At 42.8% G+C, this 24,821-nt stretch overlaps 1 protein-coding gene across 1 annotated transcript in view; it reads left to right on the forward strand.

Moving 5' to 3' along the window:
• The first annotated feature begins 1,958 nt into the window (after positions 1-1,958).
• The window catches only part of LOC124619433 (medium-chain acyl-CoA ligase ACSF2, mitochondrial-like), a 227,936-nt gene continuing 205,073 nt past the window's right edge, over positions 1,959-24,821 (forward strand). Inside the window, exon 1 of the mRNA XM_047145809.1 lies at positions 1,959-2,040. Within this exon, the coding sequence (XP_047001765.1) occupies positions 1,985-2,040 (56 nt within the window). The 5' untranslated portion in view covers positions 1,959-1,984. The remainder of the gene's footprint in view (positions 2,041-24,821) is intronic.

Here is a 24,821-nt window from a genome sequence, read left to right on the forward strand (position 1 = left end):
TGCCACATGATATTCCCTGATTTTTGAGACCATGAAGAAACTTGACAAAAGCTAGCAGAAAAATGTAGAACATTTACAAAACTTCTGAAGCATTGTAAGTTTCTGTTGTGATTGAAAACTTCATTGCTGGATGGAAGGCATGGAGAATAACTTTTGGTGTATTTGCATTCTAAAGTAATTAATTAACTTTTAGACAGTTGCAGTACTGGTAGGTATCGTGTTTTCCGATTCCATTAAAATTACAGGATTACCTTTAATAATTTGATGTTTTAGAAAAACTGTTTGACACTGTATATCTAATGACGTAATTATTGCAGTAGCTATTATATAAAAAGATAATGAGAATGCACTTGTTAGTTTTGGGATTAGTGTTCGTATACTGCAGATAAATTATTCCACTTTTGAGGAGAGTTCTTATTTTGAAGTAGATGCTTGTCTTTAATTCCTGCATATAATCGAGGCATTAATATTTTAACAATAGTAGAGGTGTGGTTCCTCCAGCAATATTCCTCAGTGTCAGTTGTTAGTTCACGTTTCAGTTGTTTCTAATTTTCAAGAAATATTTCAGTTTGTCCATTTTTCACTCTCCCCTACAAGATTCACATTTACAGCAATTTGTCCTGGATTCCTATATCCTTCGTCATTGCCCCACTACCCTCTACCAAATAAACGCATATGAAATGTCAGTGGCTCATTTACGATTTGTGAATCTCTCATGAACTGTACACCAGTAATTGTTTTTACTGCATTATGCTAATTGTTTAATTGAAATACGTATTCACAGTGCGTTTGAAATTATAATTTCGGATCAGAAGTACCAACGCAGATTACCAGGCGAAAGTGTAAATTATCGTGCTCTGCGATACTGAATCCTAAAATCCACATGGTGGTGGAAACTCATTTTGCGTCCATGTAATGCGTAACAATAAAATGATTCACTGGAAAGCCGTTTTATCAAGATGCACAATGGAGAGCATCAGGTATCAATTTCACAACGTGCAATCAATCGAACGCTACTATGCATTGGCAGTGCTGTTTAGGTACTAATTAACTAATGTAACTGATTGTGAGTCAAAGACTCCGTTTTTTACCTATGTAACACAAAATTTTTTCTACTTGAGATGAATGTATACTGCACGGTATGAACAATTTAAATTAACGCAATTTTTTTTTTTTTTTTTTTTTTTGTATAAAGTTTTTCTCGGAATTCTGTGTCGTTCTCCGACAGTTATAGATTAATGTATTGGATATGCGGTATCTTTGGTGCAGAAAACTGTGTATTAAAACAAACTGAAAATGATCCTAAACTGAATTTTGCAGGCTGTGTATTCTACCGTCCATTTTTGAGCTGTCACACAAATGTCCCTTTGGGGTTAACAGTGTTTATATAAACGCCACTCAAACTATTGAGAAACGATTTATATTAAACTTTTGTGCCCTGTATTCAAAGGTAATTTCGTTTCTAGCTGTAACTGCAAAACACACATTGTCCATCACTGCCCCTTTGTGTTATTCGGTTTGATTCACTGCTCACGGTTTTGCCTCTCTATGGCATTCTTTGCCCACAAGTGCTAACAACCTCATTATGACGAACTTAGCGGTCCCGTGGCGTGGCTTTCGAAAAAAGTGACCTTGATGTGTAACACAGTTACTGTCATTTAAGATAAGATATTGCTCGCGCAAGTAAGGCCTTTAAAGCTAGATATCAAGAGCATTATTTCGCTTCAATACAATCTTGCGCCTCCCTGACAGTTTAGCGTTAAATACTGCAGATAAATATTTCAAGGACAGCCCGCACTCAGAATGCACATGTCATCCTTACACACACGCGCTCTCACTTAGCTTAGCTGCTCAGCTGCTGCGCTGCGCATATGTTTTGAAGACGTCATAGCGTTCGGCAATCTTCGGTGGATCTCGGCTGTGACGAAAGCGCCGATTCAGTTCAGTGTTTGGCCTAACGCCGAGACCACAGCTAGCAGACGCGATGCGAGTGATTCTGCGGCACAGTTTCGGCACTGCTGTGCTGCTCTGCATAAGGAGGTATGTGTCACTCTTTCAGACGTGCCGTGCGCTACGCGTAGCTACTCAGGTCCATTTCTTACTGTGGAAGAGCAGGCGGAGAGCGGGTAAAATAGCGTCAGAGACCAAGCGCGTGCGGCATGCTTCCAGAAAACAGAACATCACCAGAATTCAGCGAAGCAAAGAGAGCGCTTCGACCTGACATATAAGAATGCGATCTAGAGACATTATGGTTTGCAGCTAGAAACTGATTATAGTGGGCAATACTCAGGGACAGTGAAAGTAGCAATGTAACCCTTTCAGCAACTGTACCACTCCTCCAGTGATCTGATAACATGTTTCGTATACACAGTAAAGCTAGGGTCCTTCTACCACAAATAACTTGCTATTCTGTAAAACTTGATGTTATGCTGATGTTCACTCGCTGTGCCTCATAAATCTCAGAATAAAGCTGTTACGACCAATTGCCGGCCGCGGTGGTCTCGCGGTTCTAGGCGCGCAGTCCGGAACCGCGCGACTGCTACGGTCGCAGGTTCGAATCCTGCCTCGGGCATGGATGTGTGTGATGTCCTTAGGTTAGTTAGGTTTAACTAGTTCTAAGTTCTAGGGGACTGATGACCTAAGATGTTAAGTCCCATAGTGCTCAGAGCCATTTGTTACGACCGTTTGTTACAAAATTCGGCCACTATTGTCCCCCATTATTTATGTTTAGTTGGTTTGTATAGATGTACAGCCATAGTATCCATAGTTTATGAATGAATGTTTTGTGAGAACAGGGATTGTCTAATCGTGAAACGAATCATAAAGAGCACTGGAAATGAACAGGGGCGGATGAAATAAAACACAGTAGTGGTATCTGTATATCAATATTTGCAACACACACAAACCAATCAAAAATATATGGACACGTATTAGTCACATTACTGTGGGCTTAGTCCACTCTTCGTCTTTATGACGGCTTGAGCTCTGCTGGGAACACATTCAATGAGGTGTATGTATATCCGTGGAGGAATGCCAGCCCATTCTTCCTTAGGAGTCGAAACCAAAAAAAAAAAAAAAAATACTGACAGTGGATGCTGGGATGTTCTGACTCATCCAGAAGGTGCTCCATTGGATCCAGGTCGGAACTATGGCCAGTTGACTCCATTTCAGGAATGTTGTTGCCCTCAATCCATGGCCTTAGAAATGTTCCTTTATGATAGAGTGCAGTGACATGCTGATACAATCAGCCATCTTCTGACTGTTGCTCTACTGTCTGCAGAACGCAATGCTACAAAATGCGTTTATATTCTTCCGCATTAAGCGTTTTCTTAACCGCAAAAAGGGAACAACATCCTGACTAAGAAAAACAACCCATATCGTAACACCAGCTCCTGCATACTTCATTGTTGACTCAACGCATGATGGCTGGTAATGTTCTAGAGGTATGCGCCAGTTTCAGTCCCTCCCATCGGATTGCCACAGGGTGATTCATCACTCCAAATCACTTGTATCCAGTCACACACTGTCAACTGTCTTCGCTCTTTACACCACCTGAAGCATCATGCAGCTTTGCTACAGGAATGTCCGCCTGCTTAGCTGGGTGGTTACGTGCTTGCCTCTTCTGCGGCGGGCCTGGGTTCGATTCCCGACCGGGTTAGGGATTTTCTCCGTTCGTGGACTGGGTGTTGTGTTGCCCTCATCATTCATCGTCATCACCTGCATAGAAGTCACTCAATGTGGCATCAACTGAAATGAGACTTCCACTCGGCGGCCGAACTTCCCCAGCCTGGGGCCTCCCGACCAACAAAGCCATATGTTCATTTCCATTTTTGCTACAGGAATGTCTGGCTTATGAATAGGTGCTCGACCACTATACTCCACTCGTTTTAACCCTGTACGCACTTTGTGCTAGCTGGACTTCTGGTGGAACTTTGAAACTCACAAATGATTCCTTCTGCTGATTTCACGCGATTTTTTTTTTTTTAACCACCATCCGTGATGCTCGACCATCCTTGACCGTAAGTGCATTAGGTCGCCTGGCCTTTATTTAGCTGAGGCCTTTTTTTCTCTCTTCTACTTCACATTCACATCACCAACAGTCCACTTGGGCAGCTTTAGAGGATTGAAATGTCACCGATTGTTTTATTACTCAGGTGACATCCAATGACTAGTGCAGATTTTAAGTCACTGATCTTTCCTGACCGGCACACTCTGCTATTACTGCTTCTCTACTGATAACACAATACTCCCCGCCTCCCTTAGTACTGGCATGGCCACACTCGTGACATGTGGTGGTGAACACCACATTATCTAGGAGTGTCCAGATTAGGGCTGTTGATAAAATATCGGTATATTTTCCAAAAAATGTCGATATCCATAAGCATTGTTTTACCACTGATATATCGATATAAAAATGTCAATATCGAGTGCTGATATTTTTATTTTCTAATAATTTTTTTCACAGTTTTTGGTCAATATTCGAAGTTGTTCTTTTGAAGTTGTAGTAGAACATGAACCATGGACCTTGCCGTGCCTCAGCGGTATAGGCAGCCGTACCTTAGGTGCAACCGCAATGGAGGGGTATCTGTTGAGAGGCCAGACAAACGTGTGGTTCCTGAAGAGGGGCAGCAGCCTCTTCAGTAGTTGCAGGGGCAACAGTCTGGATGATTGACTGATCTGGCCTTGTAACATCAACCAAAACGGCCTTACTGTGCTGGTACTGCGAATGGCTGAAAGCAAGGGGAAACTACAGCCGTAATTTTTACCGTGTTGTTAAATGAGGATGGCATCCTCTTGGGTAAAATGTTCCAGAGGTAAAATAACCCCCCATTCGGATCTCTGGGCGGGGACTACTCAGGAGGCTGTCGTTGTCAGGAGAAAGAAAACTGGTGTTCTACAGATTGGAGCGTGGAATGTCAGATCCCGTAATCGGGCAGGTAGGTTAGAAAATTTAAAAAGGGAAATGGATAGGGTAAAGCTAGGGCTAGTGGGAATTAGTGAAGTTAGGTGGCAGGAGGAATACGACTTCTGGTTAGGTGAATACAGGGTTATAAATACAAAATCAAATCTGGGTAACGCAGGAGTAGGTTTAATGCTGAATAGAAAAAATATGGGTGTGGGTAAGCTTCGACGAACAACACAGTGAACGCATTATTGTAGTCAAGATAGACACGAAGCTCACACCTACCACTGTAGTACAAGTTTTTTTAAAAAAAAATTCAGATAGTGAAGGGAAATGAAAATTTAATAGTCATGGGGGCTGGAATTCGATAGTAGGAAAAGGAAGAGGAGAAAAAGTAGCAGATGAATGTGGAATGGCGGTAAGGAATGAAAGAGGAAGAAGCCTGGTAGAATTTTGCACAGAGCATAACTCAATCATAGCTAATTCTTAGTTTAATAATCATGAAAGAAATTGTATACATGGAAGAAGCCTGGAGACGCTGGAAGGTTTCAGATAGATTATATAATGGTAAGACAGAGATTTAGGAACCAGGTGGCAGATGTGGACTTTGACCACAATCTATTATGAACTGTAGATTAAACCTGAAGAAACTGCAAAAAGGTGGAAATTTAAGGAGATGGGACCTGGATATACTGAAAGAATCATAGATTGTAGAGAGTTTCAGAGAGAGCATTAGGAAACGTTTAACAACAATGAGGGAAAGAAATACAGTACAAGAAGTATGGGTAGCTTTGAGAGACGAACTAGTGAAGGCAGCAGAGGATCAAGTAGGTAAAAAGACGAGGGCTAGTAGAAATCCGAGTATAACAGAATAGATATCGAATTTAATTGATGAAAGGAGAAAATATAAAAATGCAGTAAATGAAGCAGGCAAAAAAGAATGCAAACGTCTCAAAAATGAGATTACTTAAAGTAGTAAATTAGTTTTGCTATTTGGGAAGCAAAATAACTGATGATAGTCGAAGTACGAAGGATATAAAATGTAGACTGGCTATGAAAAGGAAGGCGTTACTGAAGAAGAGAAATTGGCTAACATCGAGTATAGATTTAAGTGTCAGGAAGTCTTTTCTGAAAGCATTTGTATGGAGTATAGTATGTATGGAAGTGAAACATGGACGATAAATAGTTTAGACAAGAAGAGAATAGAAGCTTTCGAAATGCAGTGTCACAGAAGAATGCTGAAGATTAGGTGGGTCAGTCAGGAGGTACTGAATAGAATTGGGGAGAAGAGGAATTTCTGGCATAACTTGACCAGAAGAAGGGATCGATTGGTAGGACACATTTTGAGGCATCAAAGGATTACCAGTTTAGTATTTGAGGGAAAATTGACGGGTAAAAATCGCAGAGAAAGACCAAGAGATGAATACACTAAGGATATTCAGAAGAATGTAGGTTGCTGTTGTTCGGAGATGAAGAGGCTTGCACAGGATACAGTAGCATGGACAGGGGCATCAAACCAGTCTCTGGACTGAATACCACAACAATAACAATTGGTGACCTTCATAAAACAATACCTATAGATCGTTGGATCAGTTGTTTGAGGAAACAGAATGTTCATACACTGAACAGACTTTTATCTGTGGGGAAGATTAAAACAAGATGTGTACAGGGAAACATCGACGACTGCCGTAGGCATGAAATGTCGACTGTCACGGACCTAATGAAATTCAACATGCAGTGTTTCCTATCCGGAATCGATTTTTAGCGTGTACCAGTGTTCAGGGTCAACAAGTAGGGCACCTGATATGACAATCATAATAATAAGCATATAAATGTTACTTGAGTTACGTGTTTGCTTGCGTTGACACAGTACGGCAGTGTTTCCTGACGGCGGAACGGTGATTTGCTGGTCTATAAATTTGTTACTGTTTGATCGGGTTCCACACATGTTACGTCGTTGGAGTCCTCTTCGATAGCTCATTTCAGTACCACAAAAACTATACAGTTCCATAAAAAAAGACGGAGTCATAGTTTTGCAGACGTAAAATAAAAATTACCTCGCCTCACGGTCCGCTAAAGCTTCGAAAACCGCGTGTTGTATTTCTTCGTTCTGGGTATGGAAGGAGAACTTGAAATCCATCGAAAAACTTTCGGAGGTTGTTCAGGAATATTCTCTTAGTATTTTGTTACGAGGAACCTATGATCTGTGATGACTTGGTACACAGTAACAGCATTCCGATTTCCCATTTATATTCGTGGTTGTATTGTTCTGACCCAGCGAGGTGGCGCAATGGTTAGCACACTGGACTTGGATTCGTGAGGACGGTGGTCCAAACCAGCGTCCGGTCATCCCGATTTAGGTTTCCCGTGATTATCCTAAATCGCTTCAGGCAAATTTCGGGGTGGTTTCTTTGAAAGGGCCGGTTTCCTTCCCCATCCTTCCATAATCCGAGCTTGTACTCCGTCTCTAATGATCTTGTTGTCGACGGGACATTAATCTGCTGCTCCTCCTCTTCTACATCTACATCTATACTCCGCAAGCCACCCAACGGTGTGTGGCTGAGGGCACTTTACGTGCCACTGTCATTACTTCCCTTTCCTGTTCCACTCGCGTATGTTGTTCGCGCGAAGAACGACCGCCGGAAAGCCTCCGTGCGCGCTCGAATCTCTCTAATTTTACATTCGTGATCTCCTCGCGAGGTATAAGTAGGAGGAAGCAATATATTCAATGCCTCATCCAGAAACGCACCCTCTCGAAACCTGGACAGCAAGCTACACCGCGATGCAGAGCGCCTGCCTCTCTTGCAGAGTCTGCCACTTGAGTTTGCTAAACATCTCCGTAACGCTATCACGCTTACCAAATAACCCTGTGACGAAACGCGTCGCTCTTCTTTGGATCTTCCTCCTCCTCATCCTCTATTGCCCTGAAAATACCTCCATAACAGTGCAAATGTCAACGGTGTGCGCTGTGTGTCTTCTTTGCAAATAATATTGTTCCATTCACTGACGGTACCTTTTGTTGACGACAGTAATGCCCACTTCACTCTTCGCCCTCAAACTTGCAATGAGTAAGGCTCCATTCTGTCTCAAGTTTTGCTTTTCCCACTGTGCTAGTTGCACATTGAGGTGACAAAAGTCATGGGATAGCGATATGCCCATACACAAATGGCCGTAGTATCGCGTACACAGGCTATAAAAGAGCAGAGGATTGGAGGAGCTGTCATTTGAATCAGGTGATTCATGTGACAATGTTTCCGATGTGATTATGGCTCACCAAGTAAATTAACAAGCGTTGCACGCGGAATTGTAGTCGGAGCTACACGCATGGGACATTCAATTTCGAAAATCGTTAGAGAATTCAATATTCCGAGATCCACAGTGTCAAGAGTGCGCCGAGAATACCACATTTCAGGCATTAACTCTCACCGCGAACAACGTAGTGGCCGTCGCCCTTCACGTAGGGACCGGGAGCAGCGGCGTTGGCGTAGAGTTATCACTGCTAACACTGCGTGAAATGACCGCAGAAATTAATCTGGGACGTATCGCCGGCCGGGGTAGCCTAAGAGAGCCTGTATACAGAGAGAGTGGCCATAGGTGAAGTTGCCCGTGATTGGTTGATTAGCTTTGGCGCCATTTTTCTGCCAAACGTCTCTCGCGCTTCCTATGTACCCCGTGCTTTTGAGTTGAATCGAAGTTCAGAGGACTTTTGGAAACGATTAAAAGGTATTTGAATTCTTGAGAGACTTGTTATGCGTTGTGCATGCATGATCGATTAAGTTGTATATCGTTTTTAGCACGTAATTAGCGTTTGCGATCTTAAATTCGAGTTGACATAATAAAGCGTTTTGTGATGAAGTCGGTAGGCCTACATGTTTGAAGCAAACACGTTAGTAATTGTACAGTATTGTTTTTGACATCTGTAATTGATTCTGCAGACGTTCGTAAACGATGCCAGGTTGTGCTGCATTTGGTTGTTCCAATACAGGCGAAGGTGGATTTCGCATGTTAGCATTTCCACGCAATGAAGAAAATATATATGAAAGAAAGTTGTAACAGTTGTTTACTTGTGACACGCAAAAAGATTGAAGACGTGACAAGAAGTACTAATACGTCTCACACTTTTTGCATGTCACAAGTAAACAACTGCTTACGACTTTCATTCGTGTGACATAATACAGGTACGTTAAATCTTTAGCGTTATGCACTTTCGATACAAAACAAACGCTATACACTATATTTTTTTATTTACGTTACTTTCATTGCAATATGTCTAGTAAACGAACTTTAAAGGAGATATATGCAAGTAACGAATACTTTTTACAGCGACTGTATCAAATTTTCCTGTACTGTACGTAGTAGGCTACTATGAGTATATTATAGCTGTAAAGAAAGGCATTTAACGAATAATTTCGCCATATTGTCTTGTGCTTTTGATTCGGTGAGTGTGTACTCCACTACTGGCCATTCAAAAGTCCCGCCCGCAGTTTGGCAGAAAAATGGCCGCCGTATCGTCCGGTTGGCCACTCTCTCCCTATACAGGCTCTTTTGGGTAGCCGGGCGGTTGTAGGCGCTTCAGTCTGGAAACGCGCGACCGCTACGGTCGCAGGTTCGAATCCTGCCTCGGGCATGGATGTGTGTGATATCCTTAGGTTAGTTAGGGTTAAGTAGTTCTACGTTCTAGGGGACTGATGATCTCAGCAGTTAAGTCCCATAGTGCTCAGAGCCATTTGAACCGTTTTTGGGACGTGTCCGTTAGGATAGTGCGGCGAAATTTGGCGTTAATTGGCTGTGGCAGCAGACGACCGACGCGAGTGCCTTTGCTAAGAGCACCACATCGCCTGCAGCATTTCTCCTGGGTTCGTGAACGTTTCGCATGGATCCTAGACGGCTGGAAAACCGTGGCCTTCTCAGATGAGTCCAGATTTCAGTTGGTGGCGCCATAGTGGTGTGGACTATGTTTACGTGGATTGGGGTGGGTCTTCTGGACCAACTGAACCGGTCTTTGACTGAAAATGGTTATGTTCGGCTACCTGCAGACCATTCGTAGCCATTCGTGGACTTCAGGGCAGTGTGCCATGTCACCGCGCTACAATTGTTCGCGGTTAGCTTGAAGAACATTCTGGACGGCTACAGACGCAGCATGGCTCAATATTTTTGCAGCAAACTTCCTGTAACTTGTTGCGTCGATGTCACGTCAAGTTGCTGTACTACACTTGGCAAAAGGAGGTCCAACACGATACTGGGAGGCATCCCGTGTCTGTTTTCACGACGGTGTGTCAACTTTGAAATGCCTTGTTGTTGTTGTTGTTGTCGTCTTCAGTCCTGAGACTGGTTTGATGCAGCTCTCCATGCTACTCTATCCTGTGCAAGCTTCTTCATCTCCCAGTACTTACTGCAACCTACATCCTTCTGAATCTGCGTAGTGTATTCATCTCTTGGTCTCCCTCTACGATGTTTACCCTCCACGCAGCCCTCCAACACTAAAGTTGTGATCCCTTGATGCCTCAGAACATGTCCTACCAACCGGTCCCTTCTTCTTGTCAAGTTGTGACACAAATTCCTCTTCTCCCCAATTCTATTCAATACCTCCTCATTAGTTATGTGATCTACCCACCTAATCTTCAGCATTCTTCTATAGCACCACATTTCGAAAGCTTCTATTCTCTTCTTGTCCAAACTATTTATCGTCAATGTTTCACTTCCATACATGGCTACACTCCATACAAATACTTTCAGAAACGACTTCCTGACACTTAAATCTATACTCGATGTTAACAAATTTCTCTTCTTCAGAAACGCTTTCCTTGCCATTGCCAGTCTACATTTTATATCCTCTCTACTTCGACCATCATCAGTTATTTTGCTCCCCAAATAGCAAAAATCGTTTCCTACTTTGAGTGTCTCATTTCCTAATCTAATTCCCTCAGCATCACCCTACTTAATTCGACTACATTGCATTATCCTCGTTTTGCTTTTATTGATGTTCATCTTATATCCTCCTTTCAAGAAACTGTCCATTCCGTTCAATTGCTCTTCCAAGTCCTTTGCTGTCTCTGACAGAATTACAATGTCATCGGCGAACCTCAACGTTTTTATTTCTTCTCCATGGAATTTAATACCTACTCCGAATTTTTCTTTTGTTTCCTTTACTGCTTGCTCAATATACAGATTGAACAACACCGGGGAGAGGCTACAACCCTGTCTCACTCCCTTCCCAACCACTGCTCCCCTTTCATACCCCTCGACTCTTATAACTGCCATCTGGTTTCTGTACAAATTGTAAATAGCCTTTCGCTCCCTGTATTTTACCCCTGCCACCTTTAGAATTTGAAAGAGAGTATTCCAGTCAACATTGTCAAAAGCTTTCTCTAAGTCTACAAACGTAGGTTTGCCTTTCCTTAATCTAATTTCTAAGATAAGTCGTAGTGTCAGTATCGCCTCAAGTGTTCCAACATTTCTGCGGAATCCAAACTGATCTTCGCCGAGGTCGGTTTCTACCAGTTTTTCCATTCGTCTGTTAAAAATTCGCTTAGTATTTTGCAGCTGTGACTTATTAAACTGATAGTTTGGTAATTTTCACATCTGTCAGTACCTGCTTTCTTTGGTATTGGAATTATTATACTCTTCTTGAAGTCTGAGGGTATTTCACCTGTCTCATATATCTTGCTCACCAGATGGTAGAGTTTTGTCAGGTCTGGCTCTCCCAAGGCCGTCAGTAGTTCCAATGGAACGCTGTCTACTCCTGGGCCCTTGTTTCGACTTAGGTCTTTCAGTGCTCTGTCAAACTCTTCACGCAGTATCGTATCTTCCATTTCATCTTCATCTACATCCTCTTCCATTTTCTGAAAGGGCACGGCCGACTTCCTTCCCCATCCTTCCCTAATCTGATGAGACCGATGACCACGCTGTCTGGTCTCCTTCCCCAAACCAACCAACCAAGCTCTTCCATTTCCATAATATTGTCCTGAAGTACATCGCCCTTGTATAGAACCTCTGTATACTCCTTCCACCTTTCTGCTTTCCCTTCTTTGCTTCGAACTGGGTTTCCATCTGAGCTCTTGATATTCATACAAGTGGCTCTCTTTTTTCCAAAGGTCTCTTTAATTTTCCTGTAGGCAGGTGAGATAAGCCTCTACATCCTTACATTTGTCCTCTGCTTAGCCATTTTGCACTTCCTGTCGATATCATTTTTGAGACGTTTTTATTCCTTTTTGCCTGCTTCATTTACTGCGTTTTTATATTTTCTCCTTTCATCAATTAAATTCAATATTTCTTCTGTTACCCAAGGATTTGTACTAGCCCTCGTCTTTTTACCTACTTGATCCTCTGCTGCCTTCACTACTTCATCCCTCAGAGCTACCCATTCTTCTTCTACTGTATTTCTTTCCCCCATTCCTCCCAATTGTTCCCTTGTGCTCTCTCTGAAACTCTGTACAACCTCTGGTTTAGTCAGTTTATCCAGGTCCCATCTCCTTAAATTCCCACCTTTTTGCAGTTTCTCCAGTTTTAATCTACAGTTCATAACCAATAGATTGTGATCAGAGTCCACATCTGCCCCTGGAAATGTCTTACAATTTAAAACCTGGTTCCTAAATCTCTGTCTTGCCATTATATAATCTGTCTGACACCTTCTAGTATCTCCAGGATTCTTCCATGTATACAACATTCTTTTATGAATCTTGAACCAAGTGTTAGCTATAATTAAGTTATGCTCTGTGCAAAATTCTACCAGACGGCTTCCTCTTTCATTTCTCTCCCTTAATCCATATTCGTGCACTACGTTTCCTTCTCTCCCTTTTCCTACTCTTGAATTCCCGTCACCCATGACTATTAAATTTTCGTCTCCCTTCCCTACCTGTATAATTTCTTTTATCTCATGCCTTAGGGAGCTGTTTCTTTTATCTCTTCCATTTAGGCCATCTTGGGACCAGGTGGCAGATTCGATTTCCTCTCACTCGCTCTTTCTTTTTCCCCAATACTCTATGATCTTTTCATCGTGTCCCTTTTTCCGTTCAACTGTTCTTTGTTATCATTCTAACTGTAACAATTTACTTCGGAAAATATAACTTTCTACTGCTCCTTCTGCTCTCATATTGTGTGTTTCTGAATGTTTTTGCTGAAAGTGACAGTTTGTAAGAAGTGCCTAGTAAAGTCGACAGCTCGTCCATGGCGTACCTCCTTCCGGGCACCAGACGGGTTGACGTCCTTCTCACTCGTCTTCGCATGGGTCTCAGCCCTTTGACTCACTGCTCCTTCCTCCGGCCAGGTGACCCCCAGATTGTGGTGACTGTGCGGTGCAGATCACTGTGCGCCACATTGTAGCAGACGGTGTTTTATACTCGGACAAGGGGGCAGCAGCTACTTTACCGACCGATTTGCCCATCAGTTTAACCAACAATGACGCTAATACCGTACGACTTTCAACTTTCTGTGCATTGCCTGGCTTATTCCTTAAAATTTTAGGGAGAATCTTGTCATGGTGGCTGACTCGTCCATGTTTTTATCTAAGTGATCAGCCAGCCACATATTCCTGTGTAATTATTTTAGCGTTTCTTTTGTATTACGTGTGTTTTAACGGACAATTTTAGAGCAGCTGTCCGTATTTGCGCTATCTTAAAGGATGTGAGATAGTGGGGAGATAGTGTGATTGTGCTGCTGGCCCTGATTGAGGTTGGGGGAAGAGGGAGTGTAATTATGTAAGATTTACTCTTTTAACGAGATATATTTCTACCGCTTTTCGTAAGGGCGCTGAAAATATCGCCGTTGAGTGTCCATAATCCACAAGCTCGCTTTCGGGAGGACGACGGTTCAAATCCCGCGTCCGGCCATCCTGATTTAGGTTTCCCACGCAAATGCTGGGATGGTTCCTTTCAATGGGCACGGCCGACTTCCTTCCCCATCCTTCCCTAATCCGATGAGACCGATGACCTCGCTGTTTGGTCTCTTCCCCCAAAACAACCCAACCCAACCCAATCCACAAGCAGACATACAATAAATATTATTTAACTCATTTATTACAACGTGGTAGTTTTTTTGCAGAGATCCTTCAATATCTGTTTTGTCAGTCTATTGCCATCCATCCTGTATTTTTTTAATTTTATTTTTGATCTCGAAGGTCCCTCGAAGTACCTGACAGCTGTGTCTTGATTCCTATCTCATACCCGTCAACCTAATCAATTTTTTATTCACCTTTTGATGAAGCTATTATTTCGATGTGTCCAGTCCAAAAGATCTCAACAGCACTTCTGTCTGCTCATATATCAGAAACAGAGGCGAAATATTGAGGCGAAAGCCGGCCGAAGTGGCCGCGCGGTTCTGGCGCTGCAGTCTGGAACCGCGAGACCGCTACGGTCGCAGGTTCGAATCCTGCCTCGGGCATGGATGTGTGTGATGTCCTTAGGTTAGTTAGGTTTAACTAGTTCTAAGTTCTAGGGGACTAATGACCTCAGCAGTTGAGTCCCATAGTGCTCAGAGCCATTTGAACCATTTTTTTATTGAGGCGAAAGAATGCATTTTAAATTTTTTCCCATCGAAGTCGAACGAGTACGAGCGAGTTGGCTAAAGTAATGAAAAGGCACCCCATTCTTCGTCCGACGTTCAAACTTAGGTTTTCCTTAATTTCTCTAAGTTTAAGGCAAATATCGAGACGGTTCCTCCGAATGTGCTCCGTCTCTAATGATATCGTCGCCTATGGGAAATTAAACCTTTATCTTCCTCCTTTCTTTTGTCCATCCGAATAATAATAGCCATTTTAATACCATGTTACATAAACGTTTACAGTACGTCGCGTCTTGGAGCTCTCAAACTATGAAGAAAATACATTTTTAAACGTTTAACACCAAAGCTGCTAATTATTTACTGGCTGACTAGTTTCGAGCTTTGCCCGTTTTTACAAGTCACCAGTTATACAGAACAAAACTTATTACGAGTGGATGTGTAGAATGTAGATAATGAAGATATCAGTGACAAAATGCTTTGTTTAGTAATTACTTATATACCCGTATTTAGGATAAGTTTGGTGTGGACGGTTCTGTTTATGTCATCACACTTAAATGTATTTCTCATCTGCGCTAAAAGACGTCGCAGTTGACGTTACACCTTACTGTATTATGTTCACAATATATATTTCTCTGAGTTGTGCTACCTTCATTATCCAGCATGGTGTGATCCACACGACAACAATATTTTATATGTGAGTACAATGGATCTGTTCTTCTTGGATTACACCGTGTATCACACTGACTTAGATATCGTAGATGTTATCGTGAATTTTGACTGATGTTTATGCAAGTAATTTTATTAGAAGGTCTTATATATTCTCTGATATATTCAGTTTACTCCGCGTTTGTATTAATATCGCTAACTATGTTCAGTTTGAGACGCAGTGTTCCGTCACATCATTGTTGTACAATAAATTTTCATTTCCTTTTCAGCAATATTTAAGACTAAACATATTGTGGCATCCGTATTTCAATGGAATCCACATACGATAATATTGTTATGCTGTTACAGTTTTCAGTGTATAGGTTGTAGTCTCGAATTTGGTGGGCGATTAAGATAGGGTGGAGTGCAATTCATATCCTGATTAAGGTACTATTGGAGATTTCTGTGAATCGTTCGCGGTCGTCTATTTGGTGATTAATGAAGGGTGGAACACCTTTCATATGCTGATTACAGCGCTATGGTTATGCGATTTATTGCTAATGTGAAGTATGCCTTTTTGTGGTTCCACGGATAACAAGAGCTATTATGACTGACCATATACGTAGTCGTGAATTTACTTAAGATATTGAACGTACTTACTGTATTAGCAAATGTTGATCTGTGTAAGAGATGGCTTGTGAGAATGGGAAAAGCCCGAAACTAGTGAGCCAATAAATAAATAGCAGCTTTGGTATTAAACATTTAAAAGGTCTTTTCTCCAGCATTTCAGTATTATGAATAATTTTATTCGTTTTATATGAAAGAACTACCAGTGGAAATCGTGACATTCTTTTGTTTGCATTTGGTGCAGTAGATCCTTGTGTTTCTAGTGTTTTTAGAAGTGCCACCCGAACGCTTTCGGAAAACAGAACCTATAACCTAAATTAAGTTAATCTTAGAGAAGTAATGTAGCTTAGAGTTATTACGAATTCAGATTTATCATGATTTATAATGACGAAATGAAATCAATATTAATTGTTAATGAACTAAAATGCCAATTTTCTTAATCTATACGATTTCTTCCCCATCGAATGAATAAACTATCTATAATATTGAAACGATGGTTGTTTAGAGAAACAAGGACACTAGATAATACGAGGGCGGTTCAGAAAGTAACCTCCGATTGGTCACAGTGCGGGTTGTGGGGGAAGTAACGACGCCATCTGTGCGTTCACGCACTCAACAGGTCAGTCGGCATCAAGCCGTGGTCGAGTGAACGTCGTACCTGCGCTAGTTTAGTTTTTGTGGCAGTTTGAAATGTGTGCTGCAATAGAAAACCCCGCCAAATGTGAAGTGCGTGCTGTCATAAGGTTTTTTACAGCCAAAGGATATTCTGCAGCAGCTATTCATCGTGAGCTTTGTGCCGTGTACGGACCAAGAGTTATGAGTGAAGGAGTTGTCCGTGAATGGGTACGTTTATTTAAAAGTGGACGAGAAAACGTTCATGATGAAGAGAGGAGTGGTAGACCATCATTGATGACTGACGAACTCGTTCAGACAGTTGATGCAAAAGTTCGTGAAAATCGACGTTTCTCAATGTCGGAGTTGTCTACTGGTTTTCCACAGATTTCTAAGACTCTCTTGTACGAGATAGTGACAGCAAGATTGGGTTACCGTAAGTTCTGTGCACGATGGGTGCCCAAAATTCTTACCGACCACCACAAAGCTCAAAGAATGGCCTCTGCATTAGACTTTCTGTCACGTTATGAGGACGAAGGAGAACCATTGTTAAACAGAATCGTGACCGGTGACGAAACCTGGATTAAGTACGTGAACCCTGAGACAAAAGAACAATCAAAGATGTGGGCACATTCAAATTCTCCTACCAAACCAAGAAAAGCCTCGCAAGATTTTTCTGCCAGAAAACTGATGGCAACGGTGTTTTGGGATGCCAAAGGGGTGTTGTTGGTTGAATTCATGGAACGTGGTACGACCATTAATCAAGACGTGTACTGTGAAACAATAAAAAAGTTACGACGGGCTATACAGAACAAAGGCCGTGGTATGCTGACTTCCGGTATCGTTTTTTTGCACGATAACGCCCATCCTCACTCTGCTCGCAGAACAACGGCATTTCTTGAGTCCTTCAAGTGGGACGTTATCAACCATCCACCTTACAGCCCAGACCTGGCGCCAAGTGATTATCACCTCTTCATGCATTTGAAGAAATGGCTCGGGTCACAGCGGTTTGATGACGACGAAGAGCTCAAAGATGCGGTCACAGGCTGGCTCCAGGCACAAGCGGGTGATTTTTATGCAGAAGGAATTTCAAAGCTTGTGAAGAGATACGATAAGTGCCTCAATCGCTATGGAGACTATGTAGAAAAATAGTGCAAAGATGTAGTTGTAAGATGTATATATTAAAATATTTTTATTTAACTTGGTGTATTTTTTTAAATCAACCGGAGGTTACTTTCTGAACGACCCTCGTATAATCACCCCTAGAAGACATCGCGCTGAGACACGCTGACTGCATTTTGGCGAGGAAAAGAGTCAACAAGGGTTCCGTCAGGTACGACTTACGCAGCTGGAGCTGCTTGTTGATGATCGCATCCCGCAGAGCTACCAAACACCAGAGATGTTGCTACCGTTTCACCCGTTGGTGCAAATAGTCCAAGAGATATGCTATGATCATGGCTGACCCACCCGGATGGCTTAGGGCGTTAACGTGCCGCTTTCGTGACACAGGGAGACGAGACTAGCATGTTTCGAATCCACTGCACGGATCAACAACAAGGGCTGGTGTGCAAGTCGGCCTAGATGTGGTTTACAGGGGGTTTGCGATAACCAACTAAGTAAATAGCACGCTGGTACCCATGTCCGTTTCAGATGCATGCTACACAAACATTTAGAAAGCGTTCACACACTTTAACATGACGTTCACTTTAGACGGGGGGAGGGGGGGGGGGGAGGAGCTGTTGTTATTGTGGAAGATGGGACAGTCCTAAGCATAGACGTCATGAAGACGTAAAAGAAAACGCAACACTTCGTCACCGAGAATGTTGATGCAAGCATTCTGGTTTATGGTCAGAGTAACTGGAATGAGTGGGCACTCGTCGTGATACGAAAAAGAGCACCAAAACACCACAGAACCAACTACGGCCTAAAGTACCCCCTAAACACGCCTTATTGAGGTGTCAGTGCACTCGACGCCTTGCGTAATATTAAAAGGGGTGAAATCCCGTTTTCGTCGGACCACACTACTTGGATCCAGTTAGTTGCTGTCCAATTTCTTTGTTGTTTGGCCTACTGAACACGTGCAGTCTTGTGTGCCACTGTGAACAATGGTCTTATTCCGAATGTCCATTCCATGCAGTCCTCTTCGCAAACTTGCCTCGGAAATCGGTTGAGACTGACCTGCATTCACTAACAGCAGCCGTTCCAGTCGGGTTTGAAACCGACCGTCGTCGAATATGCGTGACAATCGTCTGCAGTGCTTGTCCGTTAGAATCCTTTTCCGACGACCGTTATTACGCCGTGCTACATCACTGCTACAGTTGGAGTCAGGAAAGATGGCGGTCGAGTTTAGGTAGGCTCTGTGCACCTACGCCACACTTACAGCCAATGATCGTTCAGTAGTGTTCTGAGCCCTCTGCTCTGAATGAAGTAGCTAAAGCGAGCACTAAACGTGATCGTAGCGAGTTCTTTAGTGAATTTGTATTTCATTTGTTGCAAGCTGTTATCGCTGATGGTGACGGTAAGTGAAAAAATTCTATACAATCAAGCGAGAGACGTAATTTGCAGGATATACGCTCCATTCAAACGGAAAGCACGTGCATGCGCATATCGCAACTGTTGCCTGGAATCGTTAACAATGCCATCCCCGTCCACGCTTCGACATGCGCGAACCGCCATCGTTCGTGGATCGGACTATAGTGGTACAATGTTCTTTGTGACCACGTTGGGCAGTTCAGCTTGGCACACAAACAAATCAGGTAACTTCTTTTGCGGTGTGGTCATGAGCACATCCATACTCCTTTCTGCCATTTTGTCCCATCTTCGTGTCGACCCATTTTATTGTGCTGATTCCACCAACCGCTTTTATTTTATTTTATTTTATTTTTTGTCATTGAGTAACATCTATTTGAAATTACACACAAATCCATATCAACAATGTCCACCCCCTCGCTTGTAATTCCGTGAATTAAAGACTATAGATCCGTGGTTTAGGAACGTCTTTTTCTTCCCTGACGTTAATCTAAACCTTTCGCACACGATACCCGACTTAAAAGTAACTTAAGTTTCGAAAAAATGAATGAAAGTAATTATCTCTTTATTAACTGTAGACATAGCACATTTCAATAAACTCTTAATGTTAGTACATTGTACTCTTAGAACGGAATCAGTGGGAAGGGACGGCTTGCTTTTTCATCATCAGTTCTTCAAATCTTGGCACAAGACTGGAAATTGCGACTAGCAATCTCATTCTCCACATTCACCAGCGATCTACGTCGGTCATTCGATAAGTAATGCCCCACATAAAAAAAGATTAATATACATAGACAAACGTCCTTGTTGCTACTTCACATTTGATGTTTGGTCTGTGCGCCAGTGAAGTTTCGAACGGTCCTGGTAGATGACAGAGCCATAGTACAGCGTCAAAATGGCGTCTACATACGACTCACGTTACAAGTAGCGTGCTGCTATTGAATTCTTGTGTGCAGAAAAAGAAACCGTGATGTATATCCAGCCGGCCTCGGTGGCCGTGCGGTTCTAGGCACTTCAGTCCGGAACCGCGTGACTGCTACGGTAGCAGGTTCGAATCCTGCCTTGGACATGGATGTGTGTGATGTCCTTAGGTTAGTTAGGTTTAAGTAGTTCTCAGTTCTAGGGGACTGATGACCTCAGATGTTGAGTCCCATTGTGCTCAGAGCCATTTGAACCATTTTTGATGTATATCCATAAAGGTTTGTGTACAGTGTATGGCGATGCTGCTGCTGACAGGAGTACAGATGGGCGATGGGTAAAGAAAGTTACAGGCTCAGGAAATGCAGAAACAGAGCTCAATGATCAGCCACGTTCGGGACGTCGTATCACAGCCACTGCTCCAGACATGCTGAATCGTGCGGATGCCATTATTCGTGCCGACTGGCGCATCAAAACTCGACAGTTGGCTCTAAAGTTGTCGGTCAGCACTGGAAGTGCGTCTGCAATGATCGAGACTCTCGGATATTCAATGAGGTGCTCACGGTGGTTTCCATGAATGCTCACAGCGGACCACAAGATTCAAAGAAAGGCCATTTCATCAGAATTGTTGGAGTGTTTTGAGACTGACGGAGAGGCCTTTCTGTCACGGATCGTTACGGGGGACGAGAGTCGGGTCACCACTTTGCACTGGAAACAAAAAGGCAGTCCATGGAGTGGAATCATCTCCATTCACCACAAAAGAAGAAACTGAAGACGACCCCTTCTGCCGGAAAAGTCATGGTGAACGTCTTCTGGGATTGTGATGGCGTCGTTATCGTGGTTGTGATGCTAAGAGGGTCAACCACCAATTCAGAGTCATACGTGAAGACTCTGAATAAACTCAAGATGTGTTCGATCGGACAACAATCCAGCAGAAATCTTGCTCCAACACGATAATGCACGCCCACACACAAGTCTGAGAAACTGGGAACACATCGCCAAATTGGGTTGGACACCGCTACCTCATCCACCCTACAGTCCAGACCTGGCACCCTCAGACTTCCATCTCTTTGGCCTGCTTAAAGATTCTCTACGGGTAACACACTTTGAAGATGACGAGAGTGTCAATCACGCTACGCCTAAAGGAAAAGAGCTTTTACCAGCAAGGAATACGTACTCTTCCACAACGGTGGCGTACGGCCATAGAACGTGATGGAGACTATGTAGAAAAATAGGACATGGACAAGACATGTTGATGTATATTGCCACCAAATTCTGACTCTTAACAATAAATATGTCCTGAGAAAAAAATGTGGGGCATTACTCATTGAACGGGCCTCGTATATTTCGTGTTGATGACTGCTACTGCTGAAAAACCCTACCTCACGTAAGGAGGACGTTGCAAAAGATATCAAAACTCGTGAGGCCTTGTTACCCCCTCGCAGATACTGCTGCTTCACCGAGCTTCAAAATCGAGGCAGCGATGAGGAAACGGAAATCGATGTCATTGTGGAGTCTGAAGAAAAATGAAAAAAGTGTTGCTGAAAGCTCTGTACCGAAGGATCTTTGGTCCACTTACGGTGATCAACTTCACCTGGAAAGTGCTTCAGAAAGTAATCACTGAGTTCAGTGAAGTGATCCACAAACACAGACTTCAATTCTCCATTCAGCTGAAGAACAAGAAACAATTAAAAACGATGTGCATTCTACAAAACTAACCTTCCAATTCACTGTTACTGAAAAAAATTGTGGCACGTAGTACGATTTGATCGCCATCTACCTCGCTGCCATAGTAACAACACTGAACACTAACTTCTGGACTTTCTGATATCACTCGCTGTTTCTTCCGCGACACCCCTAGCGTTAAGGTCGCGACGCTCATGGGAGCCGCAACCCACAGTTTGAAAACCGCAGCTACAGCAACACTATTGGGGACGGGGGTGTGGGGGTGGAGGTTAATCTTTGACAATACCAGCCGCTTATGCTGGCGAAACGTCAGGAAAATCTTTAAACAAACGTTAGCCGAAGATCCCGACACAAAAGCCAACAGCCAATACGTAACTTAGTGGACTGTTTGCAAGGCTTGGAATTAATCGATGCTACATGACCAGTAGCTGTTACAGTTTTTCTTCTTTAATTGATTACCCTGGAGCGATAGTTTATGATAGTTTTTCTGGGATTTGGAATCTACACAGGTGTCTATTTGATTGCGATAACAAATATTTGAAGAAGATAATGATACAGGTCTGCCTGCATCTGCTGATATCGACATTCGCGATAACACCGGCAACCGATGGTTCTATTGTGTTACATTAGGATTTGCGATAGAGGCAGAGGCAAACTAAAGGAAGTGTCTGTAAAAATGACGAAAAGACAACGAGAACCACTTGTTCGTTTCAAAGTTCTCGTGAGGCTCAGAGGCTGATCCAAGCCTCTTTTAAATGATGTTTATTGGACAACTTGTATGTCAGATATCGTTTGGTGTCCTGCCTTGTGCAGGTGTGTAATGTAGTGTCAAATGGTTCAAATAGCTCTGAGCACTATGAGACTTAACGTCTGAGGTCATCAGTCCCCTAGAACTTAGAATTACTTAAACCTAACTAACCTAAGAACATCACACACATCAATGCCCGATGCAGTATTCGAACCTGCGACCGTAGCGGGCGCGCGGTTCCAGACTGAAGCACCTAGAACCGCTCGGCCACAATGGCCGGCAATGTAGTGTCATGTTGGTTGTTGGTGTTGATGGCGGTGATGGGAGAAGGGACAGTTTGAAACCCTATGCCGACACACAGCGTACTCTTCCCGAAAAACATCAAGAGGAGAACTGAAATAACGGCTCCACTGGACAGACGAATGATCATCAACAGCGTCTCCCAAGAAACAATGCGGAGTGGTTTGGAAGTTAATCGATGTCACAGACGCGGCGAAGTGTGGTGATGGAAAACGTTACTCCCGTCACCTCTACTCACCTCTCGAGCCAAAAACTAAAGGCGAAGTTTTATCAGCCACGAAAAATCGAACCTATCATCTTCGGGTCAAGCACCGATGGTGCTGGCGTAATGGTTAGCTCACTGGACGCGCATTCGGGAGGACGGCGGTTCAAATCCTTGCCCCGCCATCCAGATTTGGATTTTCTGTTATTTCCCTAAATCGCTCCAGGAAAATGCCGGGATATTCTGATAAAAAGAACAGGACTGAGTTCCTTCCCCATCCTTTTGTAACCTGAACTTGTGCTCCGTTTCTAATGTCCGCGCTTTCGATAGGACGTTAAGCTCAGGTCTTCCTTCCTTTCTTTTCCGAGTCGAGGACTAACGTAAAGGTGTGCGTTGTCCACAGTAGGACCAACTTCTATTATTGTTAAAATGTTTAACATGCTTATTCCAATCTTTTCTATTGCGTTTGTGCACAGCCTTCCCCCTTGGTACTACAACAAAACTGGATGGGCGAAGACTGTATATATGAGACCGTATTTCAACTTAAACTGGGGTTGCATGTAACGTTCTTTTTTTATAAGTTTGTTAATTACAAAATGATTTAAATTGGTCTTTTAACATAACCAATGAAGAGAATTTACTGTTCGATTTGCATACTGATTACCTATTCTTTCCCAAAACATATCATTATATGTATGAAAATAGAAAGCTCAAAATTGAGAAAATTACATTAAATTTAGTCACCGATCATTTTTCAGCTTCATTTCTGACAGACAAAATAATTTCAGACACTCCAAATTTAAATGACATTTGACCCCCCATATATATATATATATATATATATATATATATATATATATATATATATATATATATATATCGACACAAATGTTCATTACATATTTTTCATTTATCTTACCTCGATTATGCACAATTTCAGTATAATAACAGATACAGTACAAATACACTGAAGCGCCGAAGCAACATGTATAGGCATGCGTGTTCAAATACAGAGATATGTAAACAGGCAGAATACGGCGCTGCGGTCGGCAACACCTATGTAAGACAAGTGTCTGGCACAGTTGTTAGATCCGTTACTGCTGTTATAATGGCAGGCTATCAAGATTTAAGTGAATCTGAACGTGGTGTTAAAAGTCGGCACACGAGCGATGGGAAACAGCATCTCCGAGGTAGCGATGAAGTGGGGATTTTCCCGTACGACCAGTTCACGATTCTACCGTGAATATCAGGAATCCCGTAAAACATCAAATCTCCGACATCGCTGCGGCCGGAGAAAGATCCTGCAAGAACGGGACCAACGACGACTGAAGAGAATCGTTCAACGTAACACAAGTGCAAACCTTCCGCAAACTGCTGCAGATTTCAGTGCTGGGCCATCAACAAGTGTCAGCGTGCAAACCATGCAACGAAACATCGTCACTATGAGCTTTCGGAGGCGAAGGCCCACTCGTGTACCCTTGATAACAAAGCTTTACGCCTCGCCTGGGCCCGTCTACATCGACATTGGACTGTTGATAACCGGAAACATGTTCCCTGGTCGGATGACTCTCGTTTCAAATTGTATCGAGCGGACGGACGTGTACGGGTAGGGATATTTCGGGCATTTAAATAAGATGTGATTTGTGTCTCCATGTGTCATACCATCATAGACGCAGGAAGGGGACTGAATTACATGTAATCGAAATAGATGTTCCGGAAATGCCTCATGGTTTCATCTCGTTCTGCATAATGCAGAGGTAGCTTGTCGCGGTCGTTATTGATCTCAAACCGAGGTCTGCTCGGAATTTGTGGTTGAGTTTGAGCACTATCACGTCCTTTGATCCGTGATCTCTGAGACTTTACGACTTTCCAGGTATCGAGCACTCTGTTGCGAATGGTATGTCGACATTCCGTAAAAGGAATGCCTAGTGAGATTCCATCGTGTACAGCTTGCTTAGACAAGTCGTTTGCTTTCTCATTTCCTTTAATTCCACAATGGGCTTTAATCTACACAAGTGAAATTTGCTTTTGTCTTCTTAGATATTCATAGTACATAGATCGAATTTGGAGAAGATGTTCTCTAGTGATTTTCGATAGGTCTGTCCTAAGCAGCCCTTGTAACACACTCTCGAAAACTGACAGAATTACAAAGG

This window comes from Schistocerca americana, chromosome 6, assembly GCF_021461395.2.
Source record: "Schistocerca americana isolate TAMUIC-IGC-003095 chromosome 6, iqSchAmer2.1, whole genome shotgun sequence".
Lineage (NCBI taxonomy): Eukaryota > Metazoa > Arthropoda > Insecta > Orthoptera > Acrididae > Schistocerca > Schistocerca americana.